At 58.4% G+C, this 18,034-nt stretch overlaps 2 protein-coding genes across 2 annotated transcripts in view; one reads left to right on the top strand and one right to left on the bottom strand.

Moving 5' to 3' along the window:
* The first annotated feature begins 994 nt into the window (after positions 1-994).
* Nlrp5 (NLR family, pyrin domain containing 5) lies at positions 995-14,324 on the top strand. Its single transcript, XM_013034516.1, has 11 exons — positions 995-1,295; positions 1,451-1,525; positions 5,014-6,358; positions 6,727-6,900; positions 8,469-8,633; positions 9,597-9,758; positions 10,447-10,617; positions 11,887-12,057; positions 12,164-12,334; positions 12,952-13,122; positions 14,188-14,324. Exons 1-11 carry the CDS (start codon positions 995-997, stop codon positions 14,318-14,320), a joined length of 3,039 nt encoding a protein of 1,012 aa, XP_012889970.1. The 3' UTR covers positions 14,321-14,324.
* Positions 14,325-17,642: 3,318 nt separating this feature from the next.
* The window catches only part of Znf787 (zinc finger protein 787), a 5,173-nt gene continuing 4,781 nt past the window's right edge, over positions 17,643-18,034 (bottom strand). Inside the window, exon 4 of the mRNA XM_013034515.1 lies at positions 17,643-17,672. Coding sequence (XP_012889969.1) covers positions 17,643-17,672 — 30 coding nt within the window. The remainder of the gene's footprint in view (positions 17,673-18,034) is intronic.

Genomic DNA, 18,034 nt, shown 5'->3' with positions numbered 1-18,034 from the left:
TTTTTCTTTTTGCTTATGTGGTGCTGAGGAATCGAACCCAGGGCCTCGAGCATGCAAGGCAAGTGCTCTACCACTGAGCCACCTTCCCAGCCCCGCCACCAAGATTTTTGCCAGGAGTATTTTAGGGTTTTCAACATAGTCCACCATTTGCACAGTGCACACAAGTGTGTATAGGTATGTGTGCTGGTTGTGGGGCTTGAACTCAGGGGCTGGGCACTCTCCCTCCGACTTTTGTTCAAGGCTAGCGTTCTATCACTTGAGCCACAGCCCCACTTCTGGCTTTTTGATGCTTCATTGGAGATGAGAGTCTCCTGGACTTTTCTTCCCCAGCTGGCTTTGAACCATGATCCTCAGATCTCAGCCTCCTGAGTAGCTAGGATGACAGGTGTGAGCCACTAGCGCCTGGCCTATTGCACACATTTTTAGCCTTAAATTTTAGTTCTTCACATATGTTCTATGGTTATTCCTCTTGGGGTGGGCTTCATGTCAGCCTTGTCACCAGCTTGGTGCCTTCAGATGATGGATGAGTTCATTCCAGGGGTGCCCCTCCCACGGTGGCAGTGCCTCCTGCTGGCACCCCATGCCCTGCCCACCCCAAAAGTCCACAAGACCTCATCTTGGGGAAGGAGCCGGGCATGACGGTGCACACGGTCACCTGCTGAGGTCAGTCCAGTCCAGAGCCCAGGCGGAAAGCCAGACCTAATCTCAAAACAAGCCAGGCCACAGTGGAACAGAGGCATGGCGGGATGGTGGGTTCAAACCCAGGAACTGCTGGGAATGTGGACTGGGATGATCGGGAAACTGGCTAGGCTGTGCCTGGCACACTCTGACACCAGGGTACTGGGTCGTGTTCTGTGTCGGGTGCTGATTGGAAAACGGTGTTCCGGTTGGGTCTTCGGGCCTGACCTCCATGACTGAGAGCACCTCACTTGCTTTCTGGGCGCCCTGCTGAGTCCTGTGCTTCCCACAGGGCCCCCTTGGGCACGGCGTGGGCATGGAGGCTGGCAGGCTGCCCGTGCTCTCGGGCTTCCGGCTGTACCTGCTGCTGTGGGAGCTGGACAAGGAGGAGTTCCAGGTGTTCAAGGCGATGCTGGGGGAGAGGTACCAGGAGCTGACCCACTGTGCACTGCCGCCGGGGGAGCTGCAGCGGGCCAGCCGCTCCCAGCTGGTCCTCCTCTTGCACGAGTCCTGCGTGGCACCCGTGGTCTGGGGCATCACCGGCCGCATCCTGGAGGACATGGGGCTGCCGGCGCTGGCGCTCATGGTGCAGCAGGAGATGAGACGCGAGGTGCAGGGTGCGTCCAGTGGTGGGGAGGGGGTGGGAAGACTGGGGGGGGGCGGCAGCCTGGGGTCCCACAGGGAGGGGGTGCCCTTCCATGCCACACTCCATCTCCCCAGTATGACTCTCCACCTCTTGGTGATGGCTCCCGCTTTGTTCTCTCGGCCGCAGGATATTCACGGCTTCAAGTAGAAGATTCCAGAAAAGTAAATACTGAACAAGGACCAGAGGAGAAAGAGACATCAGGTGTGTGCTGGGAGGGAGGGGGTTAAAGATGGATGTGTTCAGATGCCTGGCCAGTAGTTCCATGTGGAGTCTGGCCTCTTGACTTTTTTTTTCTTCCTTTCTTTTTCCTTTTTTTTTTGTTGGACCTGGGGCTTGAACTCAAGGCCTGGGCATTGTCCCTGAGCTTTTTTGTTCAAGGCGAGCACTCTACCACTTTGATCCACAGCTCCAGTTTTCTGGTGGTTCACTGGAGATAAGAATCTCATGGCCTGGGGCTGGGAAGGTGGCTCAGTGGTAGAGTGCTTGCCTTGCATGCATGAGGCCTTGGGTTCGATTCCTCGGCACCACATAAACAGAAAAAAAAGCCGGAAGTGGCGCTGTGGCTCAAGTGGTAGAGCGCTAGCCTGGAGCTGAAGAGCTGATGGACAGCGCCCAGGCCCAGAGTTCAGGCCCACGACCGGACCAAAAAAAAAAACAAAAAGAGAATCTCATAACCTTTCCTGCCTGATCTGGCCTTGAACTGTGATCCTCAGATCTCAGCCTCCTCAGTAGCTGGAGGCATGAGTCACCGGCACCCGGCTAGGGGTCTCACTTTTTGTTATTCAGCCTGGTCCTCTGTGCTCTCACTTCCCTTCCAGCAGAGCTGGGGCTGCAGGGGTGTGCAGGCCCAGCCCAGCTTGTGTACGGTAAGCTGGGAAATCGGGAGGTGTGGTGCTCAGACCCGTGTGCCAGGTTTCTGTGTCTGGCATTTGTGGTTGAATTTTAGGATGAAACTCTCAGGTTCTGGTGGAGGGGAGGAAGAGAGGCGAGCAGAGACTCTGGCGGGGATGTCCCTCAATGGAGTGCATGATGGTTAGATCGGTCCCCAGCGACAGTGTGGAGTCTCCCAGGCTGGCAGCTCTGGGTACCTCGAGACTACCTAGAGTCTGCTTTCTTTCCCTTGCATTTGGGGCTGCTGGTAAATGAGTCAACTCAGTACCTTGTTCCTGGACACCGGGGCGAGGCACTGATCTCCCTGTGTGAAGGAGATCCTGAGGCAGCTGGCATATCTGACTTGAGTCCTGAACATTGGAGTTTCCTCTTCTCCCCTCCACAGACACTTCTGGCGCTGAGGACACCCTGTCAGGACATGAAGAACAAGGTGAGGGCTAAGGACCCCCATGCTGCCCACTTGGGGCTGGGAAGAGCGTGGGGTTCAGGTGGTATGTGGGGGGGTCTGCCGGCCCCAATCCCTGAAAGATTGGTCCCTGGGCATGGAGCATGGGGCCACGAGTCCCGGGGTCTCTCCGGTCAGAAGCCAGAGCCTCCAGGATGTCTGGGGCCCAGCACCAGCTCAGCTGACCTCAGAACATCTATCCCAGGGTAATCCAGTGCTTCGTTCAAAATTCCTTGAAGAGCTGGGTGCTTGTGGCTCATGCCTGTCATCCTAGCTACTCAGGAGGCTGAGATCTGAGGGTCACGGTTCAAAGCCAGTCTGGGCAGGAAAGTCCGTGAGACTTTTTTTTGTGTGTGTGGGGTCTGGTCGTGGGCCCTGAACTCTGGGCCTGGACGCTGTCCCTCAGCTCTTCAGCTCCAGGGTAACACTCTACCACTTGAGCCACAGCGCCACTCCAGGCTTTTTTTTCTTTTTGCTTATGTGGTGCTGAAGAATCGAACCCAGGGCCTCATGCATGCAAGGCAAGCACTCTACCACTGAGTCACCTTCCCAGCCCCTGTGAGACTTTTATCTCCAATAAACCACTAGAAAACCAGAAGTGGCACTGTGGCTCAAGCAGTAGAGCACTCGCCTTGAGCTGAAGAGTGCAGGGACAGCGCCCAGGCCAGACCACCCATGGCCAAAAAAAGAAAAATTCCTTGGAGATTTTTCTTTTCTTCCCTCCTGGCTGTTGCTTGGAACACTTGAGCCATGCTTCCAGGGCAGCTTCTGGCTGGTGAATGAGAGATGGAATGTCTTGGGGTTTTGTGCCTGAGCTGAGAGACTTACGTTCTTTTCTGAGTAAAACCCAGTGGGATGTGTGGCAAGGGCAGCATGCCTCTGGGCTCTGTTTTCTAGTCCAGGGCTCTACGTGAACTAAACTGAAGAAATGGCACTGATGTCTCAGCCTTCAGAACTGGGTGGTAGGGACCGTGGGAGCCCACCATGGAGATCTTGGGAAAAGCTGCTTGAGGCTTTGTTCCTTCAGAGAACACATGTTCTGCAGAAGTTTGCACTTGGCCATTTTGATTCATTCATTTTGTGTGTGTCCGTCCTGGGGCTTGGACTTGGGGCCCTGATGCTGTGTCTGACCCTTTCTTGAGCTCTACCACTTGAGCCACTGCACCACTTCTGGCGCTTTGTGGTCCTGCTCAGGCTGTCCTCAAACCAAGATCTCAGATCTCAGGCTCCTGAGAAGCTAGGATTATAGGCACAAGCCACCAGCACTCAGCTACATTTTTTTTTGTCGGTCATGGGGCTTGAACTCAGGGCCTGGGCACTGTCCTTGTGCTCTTCAGCTCAAGGTGAGCACTCTACCACTTGAGCCACAGCGCCACTTCCAGTTTTCTGGTGGTTTATTGGAGATAAGAGTCTCATGGACTTTCCTGCCCAGGCTGGCTTTGAACAGCAATCCTCAGATCTCAGCCTCCTCAGTAGCTAGGATGACAGGTGTGAGTCACCAGCGCCCAGCTCAGCTACATTTTGTGAAATTTTTATTTATTTATGTTTGTCAGTTGTGGGGCTTGAACTCTAGACCTGGGTGCTGTCCCTGAGCTTTTGTGCTCCAGGCTAGCACTCTACCACTCTGAGCCACTGTGCCACTTCCAGTTTTCTAGTGGTTCATTGGAGATAAGAGTTTCATGGATTTTCCTGCCTGAGCTGGCTTTGAACCACAATCCTCAGATCTCAGGCTGCTGAGTAGCTAGGATGATGGGCATGAGCCACTGGGGCCTGGCTAAAATTTGATCTGTAATAGCCATACATAAACAGTATGCTGGGTTTCACTGTGGGAGTCCCATGGCTGCGTGGGTTCTCTCCTGTTCTGACCCTTTTGATAAAGCTCATGCTTTATCAAGGACCATGGTGTGGCTGGTAGTGACTAAACAGTTCGCTGTCAGAGTTGGTCTGCGCGGCAGTGTGGGTCGGCACTTCATTTATCTTCGCTGCATAGTATTCCATCACACAGTCACAGTGCCTTTTCTGTCCACTCGTCAGTTGCTGGGTCTGGGTGTTTCCCGCTGGGGTTGGTGTGTACAGTGCTGCTCAGAATCTGTAGTTAGGTTTTCAATTATAATCATATACTTAATTATATATCATACAATAGAAATGATACATATAATTATATCTATATAATTATGTTATTTATATGATCATTCTAAGTTATATATAATTATATAGTACATGTTTTATGGTTATAATATATAATCAGTGCCCTAGGGGCATTAACTTAAACCCAAGACTTTCCTCAAACTCAGTTCCTGCTTTCCTTCCGCTCTCTTCCATCTGACCTCATGCCATGGAGATGGGAACTCAGGCTACAAAGACCATGTGCTGACCAGATTCTCCCAGGAGCTGGCGGGACGTGCTGAAGCTGACCCCATGGGAGGCCTGGACGTGCAGGCGCTGGCCGGAGCCTTTGACCCCGACTTGCAGGGCTTCCGGCCTGGCACGGTGGTTCTGCACACCCCGTCAGGCCCCACGAGGTGGGACCTGTCCCTCAGAGTCCTGAACTGCTGGGCACAGGGCACGCTCTTCCACAACCTGTTCTCCTATGTCTTCCTCCTCTCAGCTGGGGAGCTGCGGAGGCTGGGGGAGCAGAGCCTGGGGGACCTGATAGCCCGGGCCTGGCCAGACTACCAGGTCCCTGTGGCCAAGATCCTGTCCCAGCCACAGCGGCTGCTGTTCGTGATGGACAGGCTGGAGGAGCTGGGTGAGGGCTGGTGTGAGGAGCGTGCAGTGCTCTGCGTGGACGGCGGGGAGCGGCGCCCCGCACCTGCCCTGGTGCACAGCCTGCTGCGGAGGGTGCTGCTCCCTGAGTGCTCGCTCCTCCTCACCACCACCAACGCGGGCGTCCGGCAGCTCAAGTGCGTGGTGGTGTCACCCCGATACCTGGTGGTTGGGGGGCTATCCATGGAGAGTGGGACCGAGCCGGCTGACCAGACTCTCACTGGCCGCTACGCTGCCTTCCTGCTCCACCAACTGGCCCCGGGGAAGCTGGCCACCCTGCGGGCCCTGTGCAGCCTGGCCGTCCATGGCCTGTGGGGCGAGAGGAGCCTGTTCCCTGGCCAGCAGCTGCAGGCCCATGGGCTGCTGGAGGCTGAGGCAGAGGCCCTGGTGCACTCTGGCCTCCTCTCCAAGCAGGAGGGAGGCTATGCATTCCTCCACTCCAGCTTCCACGCCTTCTTCGCTGCCCTGTTCTACACAGTAGAGGCACTGGGGCCTCAGGGCCAGGGTCCCCATGGCCGACTCAGGCCCAAGCTGGCCCCGCAGCCTGGCCTGGCCTCGCTCCTGCCCTGGGTGAGGCGCTTCCTGTTCGGCTTCCTGAGCCCAGGCGTGGCCAGTGTCTTGGAGGCCCAGCTGGGCAGCCCAGTCAGCCCGGCACTGCAGCCGCTGCTGCGGCGCTGGATCTCGGGGCTTGGCGCTGCCCCGGCCAACGCCCTGGACGCCTTCCACCTCCTGTTCGAGACGCAGGACGCGGCGTTTGTGCGCAGGGCACTGAGCGGTGTCCAGCATGTGCAGCTCTCAATTGGCCGTGGGGCAGACTTGCTGGTGTCCACCTTCTGCCTCCAGTCCTGCCCGGAGCTGCGCAGCCTCCACATCAACATCCGACATCTCTTCTTGCCAGATGAGCTGCCGGAGCCTAGCCTGGCCAGCCCCTGGTAAGTACTGGCGCCACCCGCTGTGTACTCCGGGCCTCTGCTGGAGTTGGGGGCCCCCTGACAACATTCGGCAGTGATTTCTGGGAGTGTCAGGGCTGCGTTCCCGGGTGACCCCTGCTCGGGGTCCATCTCTGGAGTAGCCCATGCCACCGTGAAAGGCTGGCCTCAACCTGTGATCCTCCAATCTCAGCCTCCCTAAGACCCAGGGCCCTTGGTCTGGGGTAGCTCATGTTAGCTCCGTTTTCTGCACATCTGGGAGTCCTGGCCATTCCCCTGTGCATGCTGTGCCTCGCCAGGCTGGACAGAGGGCAGGAGGTGGTGGCCATGGCAGCTGCTGGTGGCAACCTCATCCATTCCTCTTTCCATAGCGGGCCGGGGACCATGGCCAACCTGAGGGCACAGTGGGAGAACTTCTGCTCTATGCTCAGCACCCACCACAGCCTGCTCCAGCTCCACCTGGGCAGCAGTGTCCTGAGCGAGTGGGCCACGAAGATGCTGTGTGTACAGCTGAGGCGCCCGGCCTGCAGCCTGGAGGGGCTGATGTGAGTTTGCCCTGCCCTGTCCAGGCAGGAGGCTCTTACTGTGGGGAGCAGGCGCTGTGGGGGTCCTGCCCCAGGGACACCCCCCCGTCCATGCACATCTGAGGAAACAGCCCACTTTCCCCCTCCACCCCTGCAGCACTGGGACTTGAACTCAGGGCCTCCCACTTGCTACACAGGTGAACCACACTCCCAGCCCTCTTCAACTATTTCTCTAGTAGAGCTCCATACTGCTCTGCTCCACAGACCTGTCCTGAATTTTGCTAGTTAAACTTCCTGGGGGGAGATGGCAGAGGGGGTCTCACTCACATTTGGCTGGGCTGGCCTGGAATTGTTGTTCTATCGCTACCTCTTGAGTAGCTAGGGTGCCAGATATGAGCCACTGCATCCAGCTCCCTGCCTGGCTGATCTCCAGTTCTTTCTGTTGGCTCAAATGCCTCCCCCTCAAGCCCATTCACCTCCTCTCCTTCTCCCATGGCTGGCTCTGCCACTCTGAAATTTCCCACCCCTCACGTCTTTGCTGGGTTCTTTTTGGTTGTTGTTTTATTTTTCATCAGTTATGGGGCTTGAACTCTGGGCCTGGGCACTGTCCCTCAGCTCCTCAGCTCAAGGCAAGTGCTCTACCACTTGAGTCACAGCACCACTTCAGTTTGCTGGTTTATTGAAGATAAGAGTCTCACGGACTTTCCTGCCTAGGCTGGCTTTGAACCTCGATCCTCAGATCTCAGCATCCTGAGTAGCTAGGATGACAGGCGTGAGCCAACAGCACCCAGCACATCTTTGCTGTTCCTAACAGCAACACCTCTCTTCAGAGCTGCAGGACATGAGGGGTCAACAAGTCCCTCGACCCATGCCTGCCCTCTCCTGTGTCCATCTACTCACAGCCACAGGAGGGCAGAGGTCACGGTGGTCCTCTGAAACCAAACATTTGCTGCTATTAACACAGGCTTGGTGTGGTAGCTCATGCCTGTCATCCCAGCTACTTCAGAGGCAGGGATCATGAGGATCATGGTTTTGAGTCTAGCCAGGGCAACAGGCGCATAAGATTACATCTCAAGTGATGGTTGGGTGCGGTGGTGGATGCCTGGGGTCCCAGCCACTAGGGAGGTGTAGACAGGATGGTGATCTAGGCCACAGCGTGAGACAGAGCATGAGATCCTAATACACTGACCCAATGTGAACTAGGGTTTAGGACGGGGCTCAGGTGTCACCCTTGTCAGGCAGACATTCTACCAAGTACCACCAAAAAAATCCAGACCACTAATTGGATAGAAAATTAGAGCTTGGGGGCTGGGAAGTTGGCTCAGTGGTAGAGTGCTTGCCTTGTATGCAAGAGGCCCTGAGTTCAAGTCCTCAGCACTACATAAGCAGAAAAAAAGCCAGAAGTAGTGCTTGTGGCTCAAGCGGTAGGGCACGAGCCTTGAGCTGAAGAGCTGAAGGACAGAGCCCTGCCCTAGAGTTCAGTCCCCCCCCCCCAAAAAAAGAAAAGAAAATTAGAGCTTGGAGAACGGTGAGTGGGAAGGGTGGGGTCCAGCCACACCTGGCGCCTGCATTACCACTTCTCTCTGCAGACTGAAGGATGCCGAGGTCTCCGGCCTGCGGCACCTGTGGCCGGTCCTTGCCACCCAGCGGCACTGGCGGCAGGTGGATCTGGCCAGCACCGCACTGTGCGACCGGGACCTGGAGTCTGCCCGCGAGGCCCTGAAGCACCCCCGCTGCTCACTGACTTCTCTGCGGTGAGTCTACGGTCCCATCTCCATGTGTCACATTGATGTTTACTTTGGGGAGGGTCCTGAGGATTGAACTCCGGGCCTCACGCCCACGAGGCAGGTGCTCCACCACTTCAGCCACTTTTTGCTTTCATTTCAGGTAAGATCTTGCTGTCTTTTGCTTGTGCCACCCTAGACCTCGATCCACAGCTACCACTTCCCATGTAGCTAGGATCACAGGCATGTGCTACCATGCTGGGGTTGTTTGTTCAGAATGGGGTCTTGCTAATTTTATGTCTTGGCTGGCATTAAACTGATCTTTCCAAGTAGCTGGGATTATAGGCATGCACTACAACTCCCAGTGTGCAAATGCTGTCACAAAGCTGTGAAAGGAGGCAGGGAGGACTCGGAGAGGTAGCTGGGCAGTGTGGGCTCAGCTCTCCCAGGGTCAGGGAGCTTGCACAGGGCCTAGATGATCCCAGACAGAGGGGGAGTGGAGTGGAGAGGTGTGCACACAGCCAGTCCACCCCACCTGGAAGAACTGGAATGAGCAGAGGCCAGAGTTGGGGGCGTTTGAGCAAGAACCTGTGGGGCCCATGGCTATGGGCTGGGACAGCACACTGCATTGTGGGAGCCATCGCTATGGGAAAGAGAACGCACTGCATTGTGGGAACTCTCTGTGGGGGAAATGAGAGCGCACTGCATTGTGGGAGCTGTTTGCAGAAAGGATGCACTGCATTGTGGGAGACATCTCTATGGGGGAATGAGCATGCACTGCATTGTGGGAGCTGTGTGTAGGGAGTATGCATTGCATTGTGGGAACTGTTCCATGGGGAATGAGAACGCACTGCATTGTGGAGCTGTTTGCAGGGAGGATGCGCTGCATGGTGAGCGCTCTTTATGGGGGGTTGGCAAGCGTGCAGTGCAGTGCAGTGTGGGAGTTCTCTGCGGGGTGGGAAGATGCTCTGCATGGTGGTGCTGTCTTTGCAGGCTGGATTCCTGTGCGCTGAGTTTCGCGGGAGCCCGCACCCTGTCCCAGGCCCTCACCAGCCTGACCTCACTCAGCCTGGCAAGAAACAAGCTGGCGGCACAGACCCTGCAGCCCATCTGTGACGCCTTGAGGAGCCCGCAGTGCTCCCTGAGGAGGTTGATGTGAGTCCCTGCCATTCCGCTCCAGGACCTGGGGCGGGGGGGGGGGGAAGGAGCCCTCCGGCGTGGGGCAGTAGGGCTGAGGGATGCCCGGGGGAGTGGAGGGGGCTCTGAGGACCCCCAAAGCCGCAGCCCCAGGCTGGCAAGGCAGCAGCATGTATTCGGAGCTGAGGCAGCATGGGGACCAGGGCACGCTGGAGCGGAGCGTAGGGAAGACCACCCGGCAGCCTCGCTTCTAGGGGTGAAGGGAAGGGTGGGAGGCTCACGGGGCTGCCTTGCCCGAGTTGTCCCCGTGGCTGGGAAAGCCAGTCCATGCGTGCTCCTGAGCCACCTGGCCGTGCTGTGTGCTCGAGGCACACATGGGGGGGGGGGGGGGTGGGCAGTAGCTCTGATCTAACCAAGTGAGGGAGCCGGGGACAGGGGACAGGTGGCTTAGGTGCTGTTTAGCACCTGTGGCCTCTTAATGGCCGAGGGTTTGGATCCTAGCAGCAGCCAGCGGCCTCCTGTCCCCGAGTCCTGCCCAGCCAGGACTTTGTCATAGGGGGCTGGGGAGGTGCAGCTCAGTACCGCAAGCTCAGGGCACACAGAAGCTCCCGCTACGAGCCAGTCTGTCCCCCACTTGGGCCTGGAGAGGGGGTACAGAGAGGGCCAACTCGAGCACCCCTCTCCCCCTGAGGGCTCTTTCCCACAGACTGGCCAGCTGTGGCCTTACAGACGCCGCCTGCCGGCTGCTGGCCTTGGCGCTCATGAGCAACTGCAGCCTGACGCACCTGTGCCTGGCGGACAACGCGCTGGGCACTGACGGGCTGCACCCCCTGTGCCGCCCGCTGCGGCTGCCTGGCAGCACGCTCCAGCGGCTTGTGTGAGTTTCCCATGGGAAGCAGAGTGGTGGGGGACGGGGGGCGGGGCTCGGGACTTGAGACATGCGGGGGTCCCCTGTAACCATAGGGGGTCCCCACATCTAGCCCAGGTGCTTGAGTTCTTGGCACAGAAAGTTCTGCTGCTCACTTTTGCCTGTGACTCTCCTCCTGCATGCTTGGCCGTTTTCCAGCTCACTTGTATTCGCTTAGTAGTAGTAGTGATCGCAGCAGCCCCAGAGCTTGGATCCAGAGCCTTGAGCTGCTCAGGTTCTTGTGGGACTGGTCCTGGTTCCCCGTGACCAGTGGATCTGCCCATAACGGTACCCCTGTGGAGTGTGTCCAGGTGGCATCTTAGCCAGGCATGTGGTGACTGCCTGGAACACGGCACCCGGGGGCTGGGGATGGAGGGTTGGTAGTTTCAGGGAGAAGCGGGGACTGGAATCTTCATGCATGCGTGCCACCATGCATTGTGACTGGGGACAGAGTGGTGCCCCACTGACGTCGGGGTCCCAGTCCACACGTCCCAGAGCAGATGGGCTCTGTGGGTGTGGAGTAAGTTTCCCTGGGCTCCCCTGGCTGGCTACTCAGGACCCTGATGTAAGTGCAAAGGTCCTGAGAGGGAGAGGAGGAGGGGAACAGGGCAGTGACTGCTGTCTGTGATGCTGAGGTTGGAAGTGTGGCAGGGGGGTGCAGAGGCTCGTGTTTATAGCCTGTTACGCAGAAGGCAGGGAACAGGAGATCAATGTTTGAGACAGCCTGAGACCCCATGGCAAAGAATGAATCCGAGCAAGGCGTTGGGTACCTGCTGTCCCAACCACTCCAGAGACATGGGCATGGGCTTCCGTGCCAGGTCTGCCCTGGGCAAAAGCACAAGACCCTACCTGGAAAACAAGGCAGCAGGGACTGGGGGTGTGGGGTGGGGCGTGGCTATGGCTGCGAGAACCTGCTTGTCTCACAAATGTAAAAGCTTTGGGTTCAAACCCCAGGCCTGCCACCCCAAAAAAAGTTAACACTGTGATATGGAGGAAATGGAGTCTGTCCTGGAGTCCCCAGTCCACCCCAGCTCTCACCCCTGGGGTCAGGTTGGACTCTGAGCTCAGAACCCTATGACAGTAGGTTCAGGCTTTGAGTGGAGCTCTGGGGTCACATGGAGATGGCAGCGGTGGGACACGAACCCCCTCCCTGCACTGCAGTGGACTGGGGTGTGGTGCCCGCAGGGGAGACACACAGCAGGTCGTGCGTGTGTGATGCCTCCCACGTCGCCCCTCCAGACTGAACCGCTGTCACCTGGACGTGACCAGCTGCGGGCTCCTGATGTTGGCGCTGATGAGCAACTCCAGCCTGACGCACCTGAGCCTGTGTGCAAACCCCCTGGGGGACGGCGGGCTACGGCTGCTGTGTGAGGCCCTTCAAGTGCCAGTCTGTGGCATCCAGGACCTGGAGTGAGTACAGCCACCCACCTGCCCCACTCCCCCTGTCGGGAACCTTTTGTCATCCGAGTCCCTTCCCCCCCCCACCCAAACGAGGATATGGACATGTGTCTTGCAGGCTGGCAAGCTGCAGCCTCACCCAGGCCTCCGGCCTGCACCTGGCCTGCGTGCTGGCCCAAAGCCAGCAGTTGCAGAGCCTGGACCTCGCCGCCAATGCCCTGGGGGACCTCGGGGTGGCCAAGCTGTGCAAGGGGCTGAAGCCAGAGTACGGCTCCCTGCGGAGACTCGGGTGACGTCCTGGGGCCCCACTGCACCCTGAGGCAGGAGGGCTCCTGGGAGGCAGCTGGGGGATCTGCTCCAACTCTCAGACTAGAGCGGCAATGGAGCAGGGAGGCCTCTGCGCTTCTCGAGAGGCCAAAGGAAGGGCGGGAAGCAGGAGGGGCAGGTCAGGGCGGACTGCTCCAGTGCCCTGTGTGCCCGGCGTGTAGCCAGGTGGAAGCCCACAGTGGGGGACATGGTGGGGTGTGGTGACCAAAACCACCCAGCATGAGGGACAGTCAGGAAACCAAGGACGGCGGAGACTCCCAGCACCCACACCAGCAGAGCTGAATGGGCTGTGTGGGGGTGGCACTTGTACATGCACAACAGTGTGGAACCAGGGGAAGTGAGTACACCAGGAATGGGGCCAGGTTCCAGTCATGGGTGCTGTGACAGCGTTTGCAGTAAACATTCAAATGGTCAGGCCCATGGGTGAAGGAGGTGGGAATCCAGAGGGAGGAGATGGAGGTGGAGGAGATGGAGGAGGCTGCCCTGCGGGCAGTGTCCCTGGCTGCACGACTGAGCATTGTGTGCCAGCCCTGGGATGGAGGTGAGCCTGGGCTCTGGGGTTCGGCTGCTGTGCTGCAGGTTGGAGGCGTGTGGTCTGACCTCGGAGTGCTGTGCTGTGCTGTCGTCCACCTTGTCCTGCAACCGATACCTGACTAGCCTGAACCTGCTGCGCAATGACTTCAGCCCCTCGGGGGTGGCCACACTCTGCTCTGCCTTTGCACACCCCTCCTGTGGCCTGCATGTGATTGGGTGAGTCCCCGAGGTGCTACAGGAGGCAAACCTGGTCTTTGGGCGCGACCAAGGTGTGGGCCAGGGAATGGCTGAGGTGCGGCCCTGCCCGGAACTTGTGGGGCCTCGCTGTCCTGTGAGGGTCGTATTGGAGCCGTGGTATGAATCCAGGGTTTGCTTTTGGCCGTGGTGGAACCAGGCCAGGCCAGGCACGCTTCATGGAGGGCAGACATGAGGATGGCAGGAGAGGAAGGCAGGCTGGAACCTGGGGCTCAGTGGGAGACCAGGTCCCACCATTCAGTCCAGGGTGGTCTGGAACACATGGTTCTCCTGCCTCAGCTTCCGGAGTGCTGGGATGACAGGCATGCTTCACCATACAGGGCTGGATGTGGTTATCTTGATGTGTGTTATAAAATGATAGTGGCCAGGCTCTAGTGGCTCACGCCAGTAAACCTACTCAGGAGGCTGAGATCTGAGGATTGCGGTTCAAAGCCAGACTGGGCAGGAAAGTCTGTGAGACTCTGATCTCCCATGAACCACCAGAAAACTGGAAGTGGTGCTGTGGCTCAAGTGGTAGAGTGCTAGCCTTGAGCTGAAGAGCAGAGGGACAGCGCCCAGGCCCAAAGATCAAGATCCACACTAACCAAAAAACAAAAACAAAGATGATAGCACAAGCTGGCTGGAAAAGCACCCCATGGGGGAGACAGCATGTGTGTCCATGGCCCAGCCTTTGGCAATGAGGGGTCAGCAAGGCACCGAGAGGGGCGGCACGGAACCCCACCCTGGACTCCAGGAACTGGCCTTTGCTGGCCCAAGTCCACACTATGGGTGGGGAGGGTGGCCCTCCGCCCCTCAAGTCCATGAAGGAGCTCAGAGGGCCAAGTAGCATACAGCCTTCCCTGGTCACTGGCGGGGGGGGGGGAGGGGGGGAGGAGAGAGATGCTGTTTCTCCATGGCTGCTCCAGGATTCCTTTGCACTCAGGGACTTTGTTGCTTGAGGAAAACGTTCTCTTGAAGTGCTCGAACTGAGATTCGCAGTCCTTGATGAAAGCAAGATCTCAGCCTGACCGGCTCCTCTCTCCACAGCTTGTGGAAGCAGCAGTACCCCCCTCCGGTCAGAAAGCTGCTGGAGGAGACACAGCAGCAAAAACCCCAATTGACCATCAGGGATGACTGGTATTCCCTTGAGGAAGACGACCGGTATTGGTGGAAAAACTGAAGGCTTGGAGACACGCGCGCACACACACACACCACGGCAGTACCAGAACACCTCCAGGGGGACGGCAGTCTCTGGCTCTTCCCTGGCCCACACGGATCCCTGCAACCTGGTCATTGCACCCGAAGTCTGCGACCTTTCCCCTCCCAGGACCTGGATGTATGTGCAGTGACCCTTCAGCACACAGAGCTGGGGGCCAGGGTGGGGGAATAAACACTGAGCATCTGAACAGCCCCGTGGTCCTCTTGGGGCAGGAGTTAACAGGAAAGGAAAAGCTGGCTTAGCTCCTCAAAAGTGACCCTAAATCAGATGACACTGCTCAGGTCTGAATGCAAAATGGCACCCCGGCTCCATGTCTTAACACAAAGCTGAACTAAGTGGGATGGAGAGCTGATCTCTGGGTCTCCAGGGACAGGCTGGAGTTCTGGGGCTGAGGCTTGCCATGGTGGGGGGAAGGGGGCGCATATAGCTCAGGACTGGAGGCTCACATGGGCGAGGCCAGCTGCTTGGTGACCCCTTCCTCATGGGTGAAGGGCAAACAGCTCATTGATCAGCTCAGGCTGTTGGGTAGATTCTGGTTTCTGGGGCTTTGGAACCATTAGTCTTGGGGATGGGGTGTTAGATTTTCATACAATTTGTGGAGGAGGGGTGTCTGTCTTCTGTTTCTCTAACAGATAATTACTTTGAAAAAAAAAGGGCTGTGGTGTCACTGCGGCGGTTTCAGCCCATGGTTGGCCCCACGGTGGCAAGGCAGTCGGCATGACGGAATCACAGGACACAGCAAGCCCGCTCAGCCTCTGGTGAACAAAGATGGGGCAGAGCCTGCAATGCCTGAAGGCCACACCCCCAACAGCCCAGCCTTCCACTAAGCACAACTCTTTTTCTTTTCTTTTTTTTTTTGCCAGTCTTGGGTCTTGAACTCAGGGCCTGGGTGCTGTACCTGAGCTTCTTTTGCTCAAGGCTAGCACTCTACCACTTGAACCACAGCACCATTTCTGGCTTTTTCTGTATATGTGGAGCTGAGGAATTGAACCCAGGGCCTCATGAGTGGTAGGCCAGCACTACCTCTGAGACACGTTCCCAACTCTTAAAGGTGCCACCACCCGAGAGCTTGCAGGGAGGGGCGGTGTGAGGTCCTGACTGCAGCTCTTGGGTTTTTTTGTTGTTGTTTTTTGTTGGTTGTGGGGCTTGAACTCGGCCTGGGCACTGTCCCTCAGCTCTTCAGCTCAAGGCAAGTGCTCTACCACTTGGGCCACAGCACCAATTCTGTTTTTCTGGTGGTTCAATGGAGATAAGAGTCTCATGGACTTTCCTGCCTGGGCTGGCATGGAGCCACAATCCTCAGATCTCAGCCTCCTGGGTAGCTGGGACTATAGGCCTGAGCTCCCAGTGCCCATCTGTCTTCCAATTCTGGAGTCCAGTTGTGAGCTGGACAAGTCCTCTGCCTCAGGAACTTACAAGGACCCAGGTGCCACTGAGGCCTGTGCCACCCCCAGGTCCCACAGGACCATTGCTTCCAAGGCTGCTGGGCTGAGGGATGGGTTCCATTCTTAGCTACACATACTTTACCTCAGGTTTGGAACAGGTCCTCACCAGGCTGCATTTGGCTAGAGCAGTCACAGGTGCCCCCTGCTGGCGGGAAGCAGGCCTGGCCATGAGTGCCCAGGAAGGGGCACAGAAAGCTGGTAGGACCCATTCCACTGGGCCTGCATGGAGGCAGGACCGCATCTGTCTTGGATCCTCTAGGGGACTGAAGCATTTCCTAGTTGGACCTGAAGCCCAGCCCCTTGCCCTTCCCGGCAGCTGGTCCTGGAGGCAGGGCTGGTCCTGAAGGCAGTGGCTTTGTGAATGTAGCCCTCCATAACTGCCACACTGGGGACAGCAGGTGCAGGCCGGTGCTTCCAGGGAATACCAGAGGGCAATAATGACACTTGTGTATGCTGGACTCATAGAGTACTAATCCAGGGAGGATGGCATGGTAACCTGCTTATTCTGGAGACAAGGCTGTGGCTGACGGTCAGGCCTGGCACTTGGGTCACCAGCAGGGGACAAGTGGCAGCACTGCTGATGCTTGAGGTAGGTGACAGGCGACTATGCTCACAGTAGGGGCTGAAAGTGCCCCCCTCTTATGCACAGTTTTGTCCTGAGGGAGATCAGTGGTGCTGGTTTAGAGCTGAGGCCTGCCCCCCGCCCCCAACCTGGGGCTCGGGCTGTCCTGGCTTTCTGGAAGGATCTCAAGAACGTTGGCCAATCAGAGGCCTCGCTCTATCTTCACATGGCTGGGATTAGAGGAGACCCACCAAGCTCGTGCTACTAACCATGAAGGGCTGAGGGCTCCAGTACCCCATGCCCTTCCCAGCCTAGGTCCAGGAGATGAGGGGGGCTGGCCTGGCCTGACCACATCCCTGAGGCAGGAAACCCCCCTGCAGCCGGTCCCGCCGCAGGGTGCTGGGGCCCACATGCGAGCTCCCCGTGGTCAGCGCCCTGTGAGGGGCGGCCAGGGATAGGCTGGGCCCAGGACAGCGCCAGGAGCTGGGCCTGGCCAGGAAGCACACGCACATTGCCAGGCTTCCCCTTGCCTTTCCTCGCATTGCCAGGCTTCCCCTTGCCTTTCCTCGCAGCAGGTGCTGTGCTGTCCAAGGGGCCAAGGCGCGGCTGCCCCGCCCGCCCCGGGTCCCCACAGCTGGAACAGCAGCGGCACAAGACCTCAGTGAGGAGCTGCTCCCGACACTCCTGGGGTGTGCACCGTAGTGAGTGCTCGTGCCACTGTTCCTGGGGTGGACACCAGGGGCCCGGTGCTCACCCCTGAGGTGCGGGAAGGGCCGGGGTGTCCGGTGTCCACCGTGCCGGGCCTACGGGCTGCGTGCCAAGGAGGACGCCAGACAGTGCACGGGCTCTGCCCACCTGGCGGCGGGCCGGGTGGACCCCACGAGGTACGCGCCGGGCGCGGAGGAACCTCAGGCCCAGGGCCGCCAAGGCAGGCTCCTCCCGTCCGGATTTGGCTCCGCAGGTTCCACTGCGGGCTTTGCTTGGACTTCTAACAGTCCTGACCAGCTCGGCAAGCCTGAGCCCCAGAGTCCCGGCCACCCCCCGTCGTCCATGCTCCTGCAAGTCTGCAATGCGTGACCGAACCACATGGCAGCTTCTGCACCCAAGTCACGCAGCCCCTCAGCCTCGTGGGCTTCCCCGACAGCGCAGACCCTGCCGGCTGGAGGGTCTGCTCTGCATCGGGGCACCCCCGAGTCCTCCCCACGTGGGCTGGTGGGGAGCACTGCCCGGGTGGTAGAAGAGCCCGGGCGCTGTTGGGCTCCCCTAGGGCTGAAACTTATCCCCGGCGGGGGGCCGAGATCAGGCCCTGGGATGCGAGAACCCGGCATTGGGACTCACTCGGATGGTCGGCCTGGGGCAGGGCTGCCTACCTACCTTTACTGACTGGTACTTGTCGGAGCTAGGGGTCTGCGCCCTACCCTGTATTTACACTCCACTCTAGCTCGGGCTGGACTCGAACCTGCAAGGGCCGGGCTACTCCCTCCGCCCAGGCCAGAGCCCCGCCTTGGGGACAAACCACGCTGAGGTGGGGACGGTTGGACAGCGCGTTTATTGCCCGCCCCACCCGGCCCCGCGGCCGCGCCCCTCACCCAGTCCAGAAGGGGCCACGCTGTCGCAGTCTCTGCTGTCGCGGTCGCCTGGTGCATTGCTGCGATGCGGTGGGGCGCG

This window comes from Dipodomys ordii, unplaced genomic scaffold, assembly GCF_000151885.1.
Source record: "Dipodomys ordii isolate 6190 unplaced genomic scaffold, Dord_2.0 Scaffold191, whole genome shotgun sequence".
Classification (NCBI taxonomy): Eukaryota; Metazoa; Chordata; class Mammalia; order Rodentia; family Heteromyidae; genus Dipodomys; species Dipodomys ordii.
This window is presented reverse-complemented; position numbering and strand designations above follow the sequence as displayed.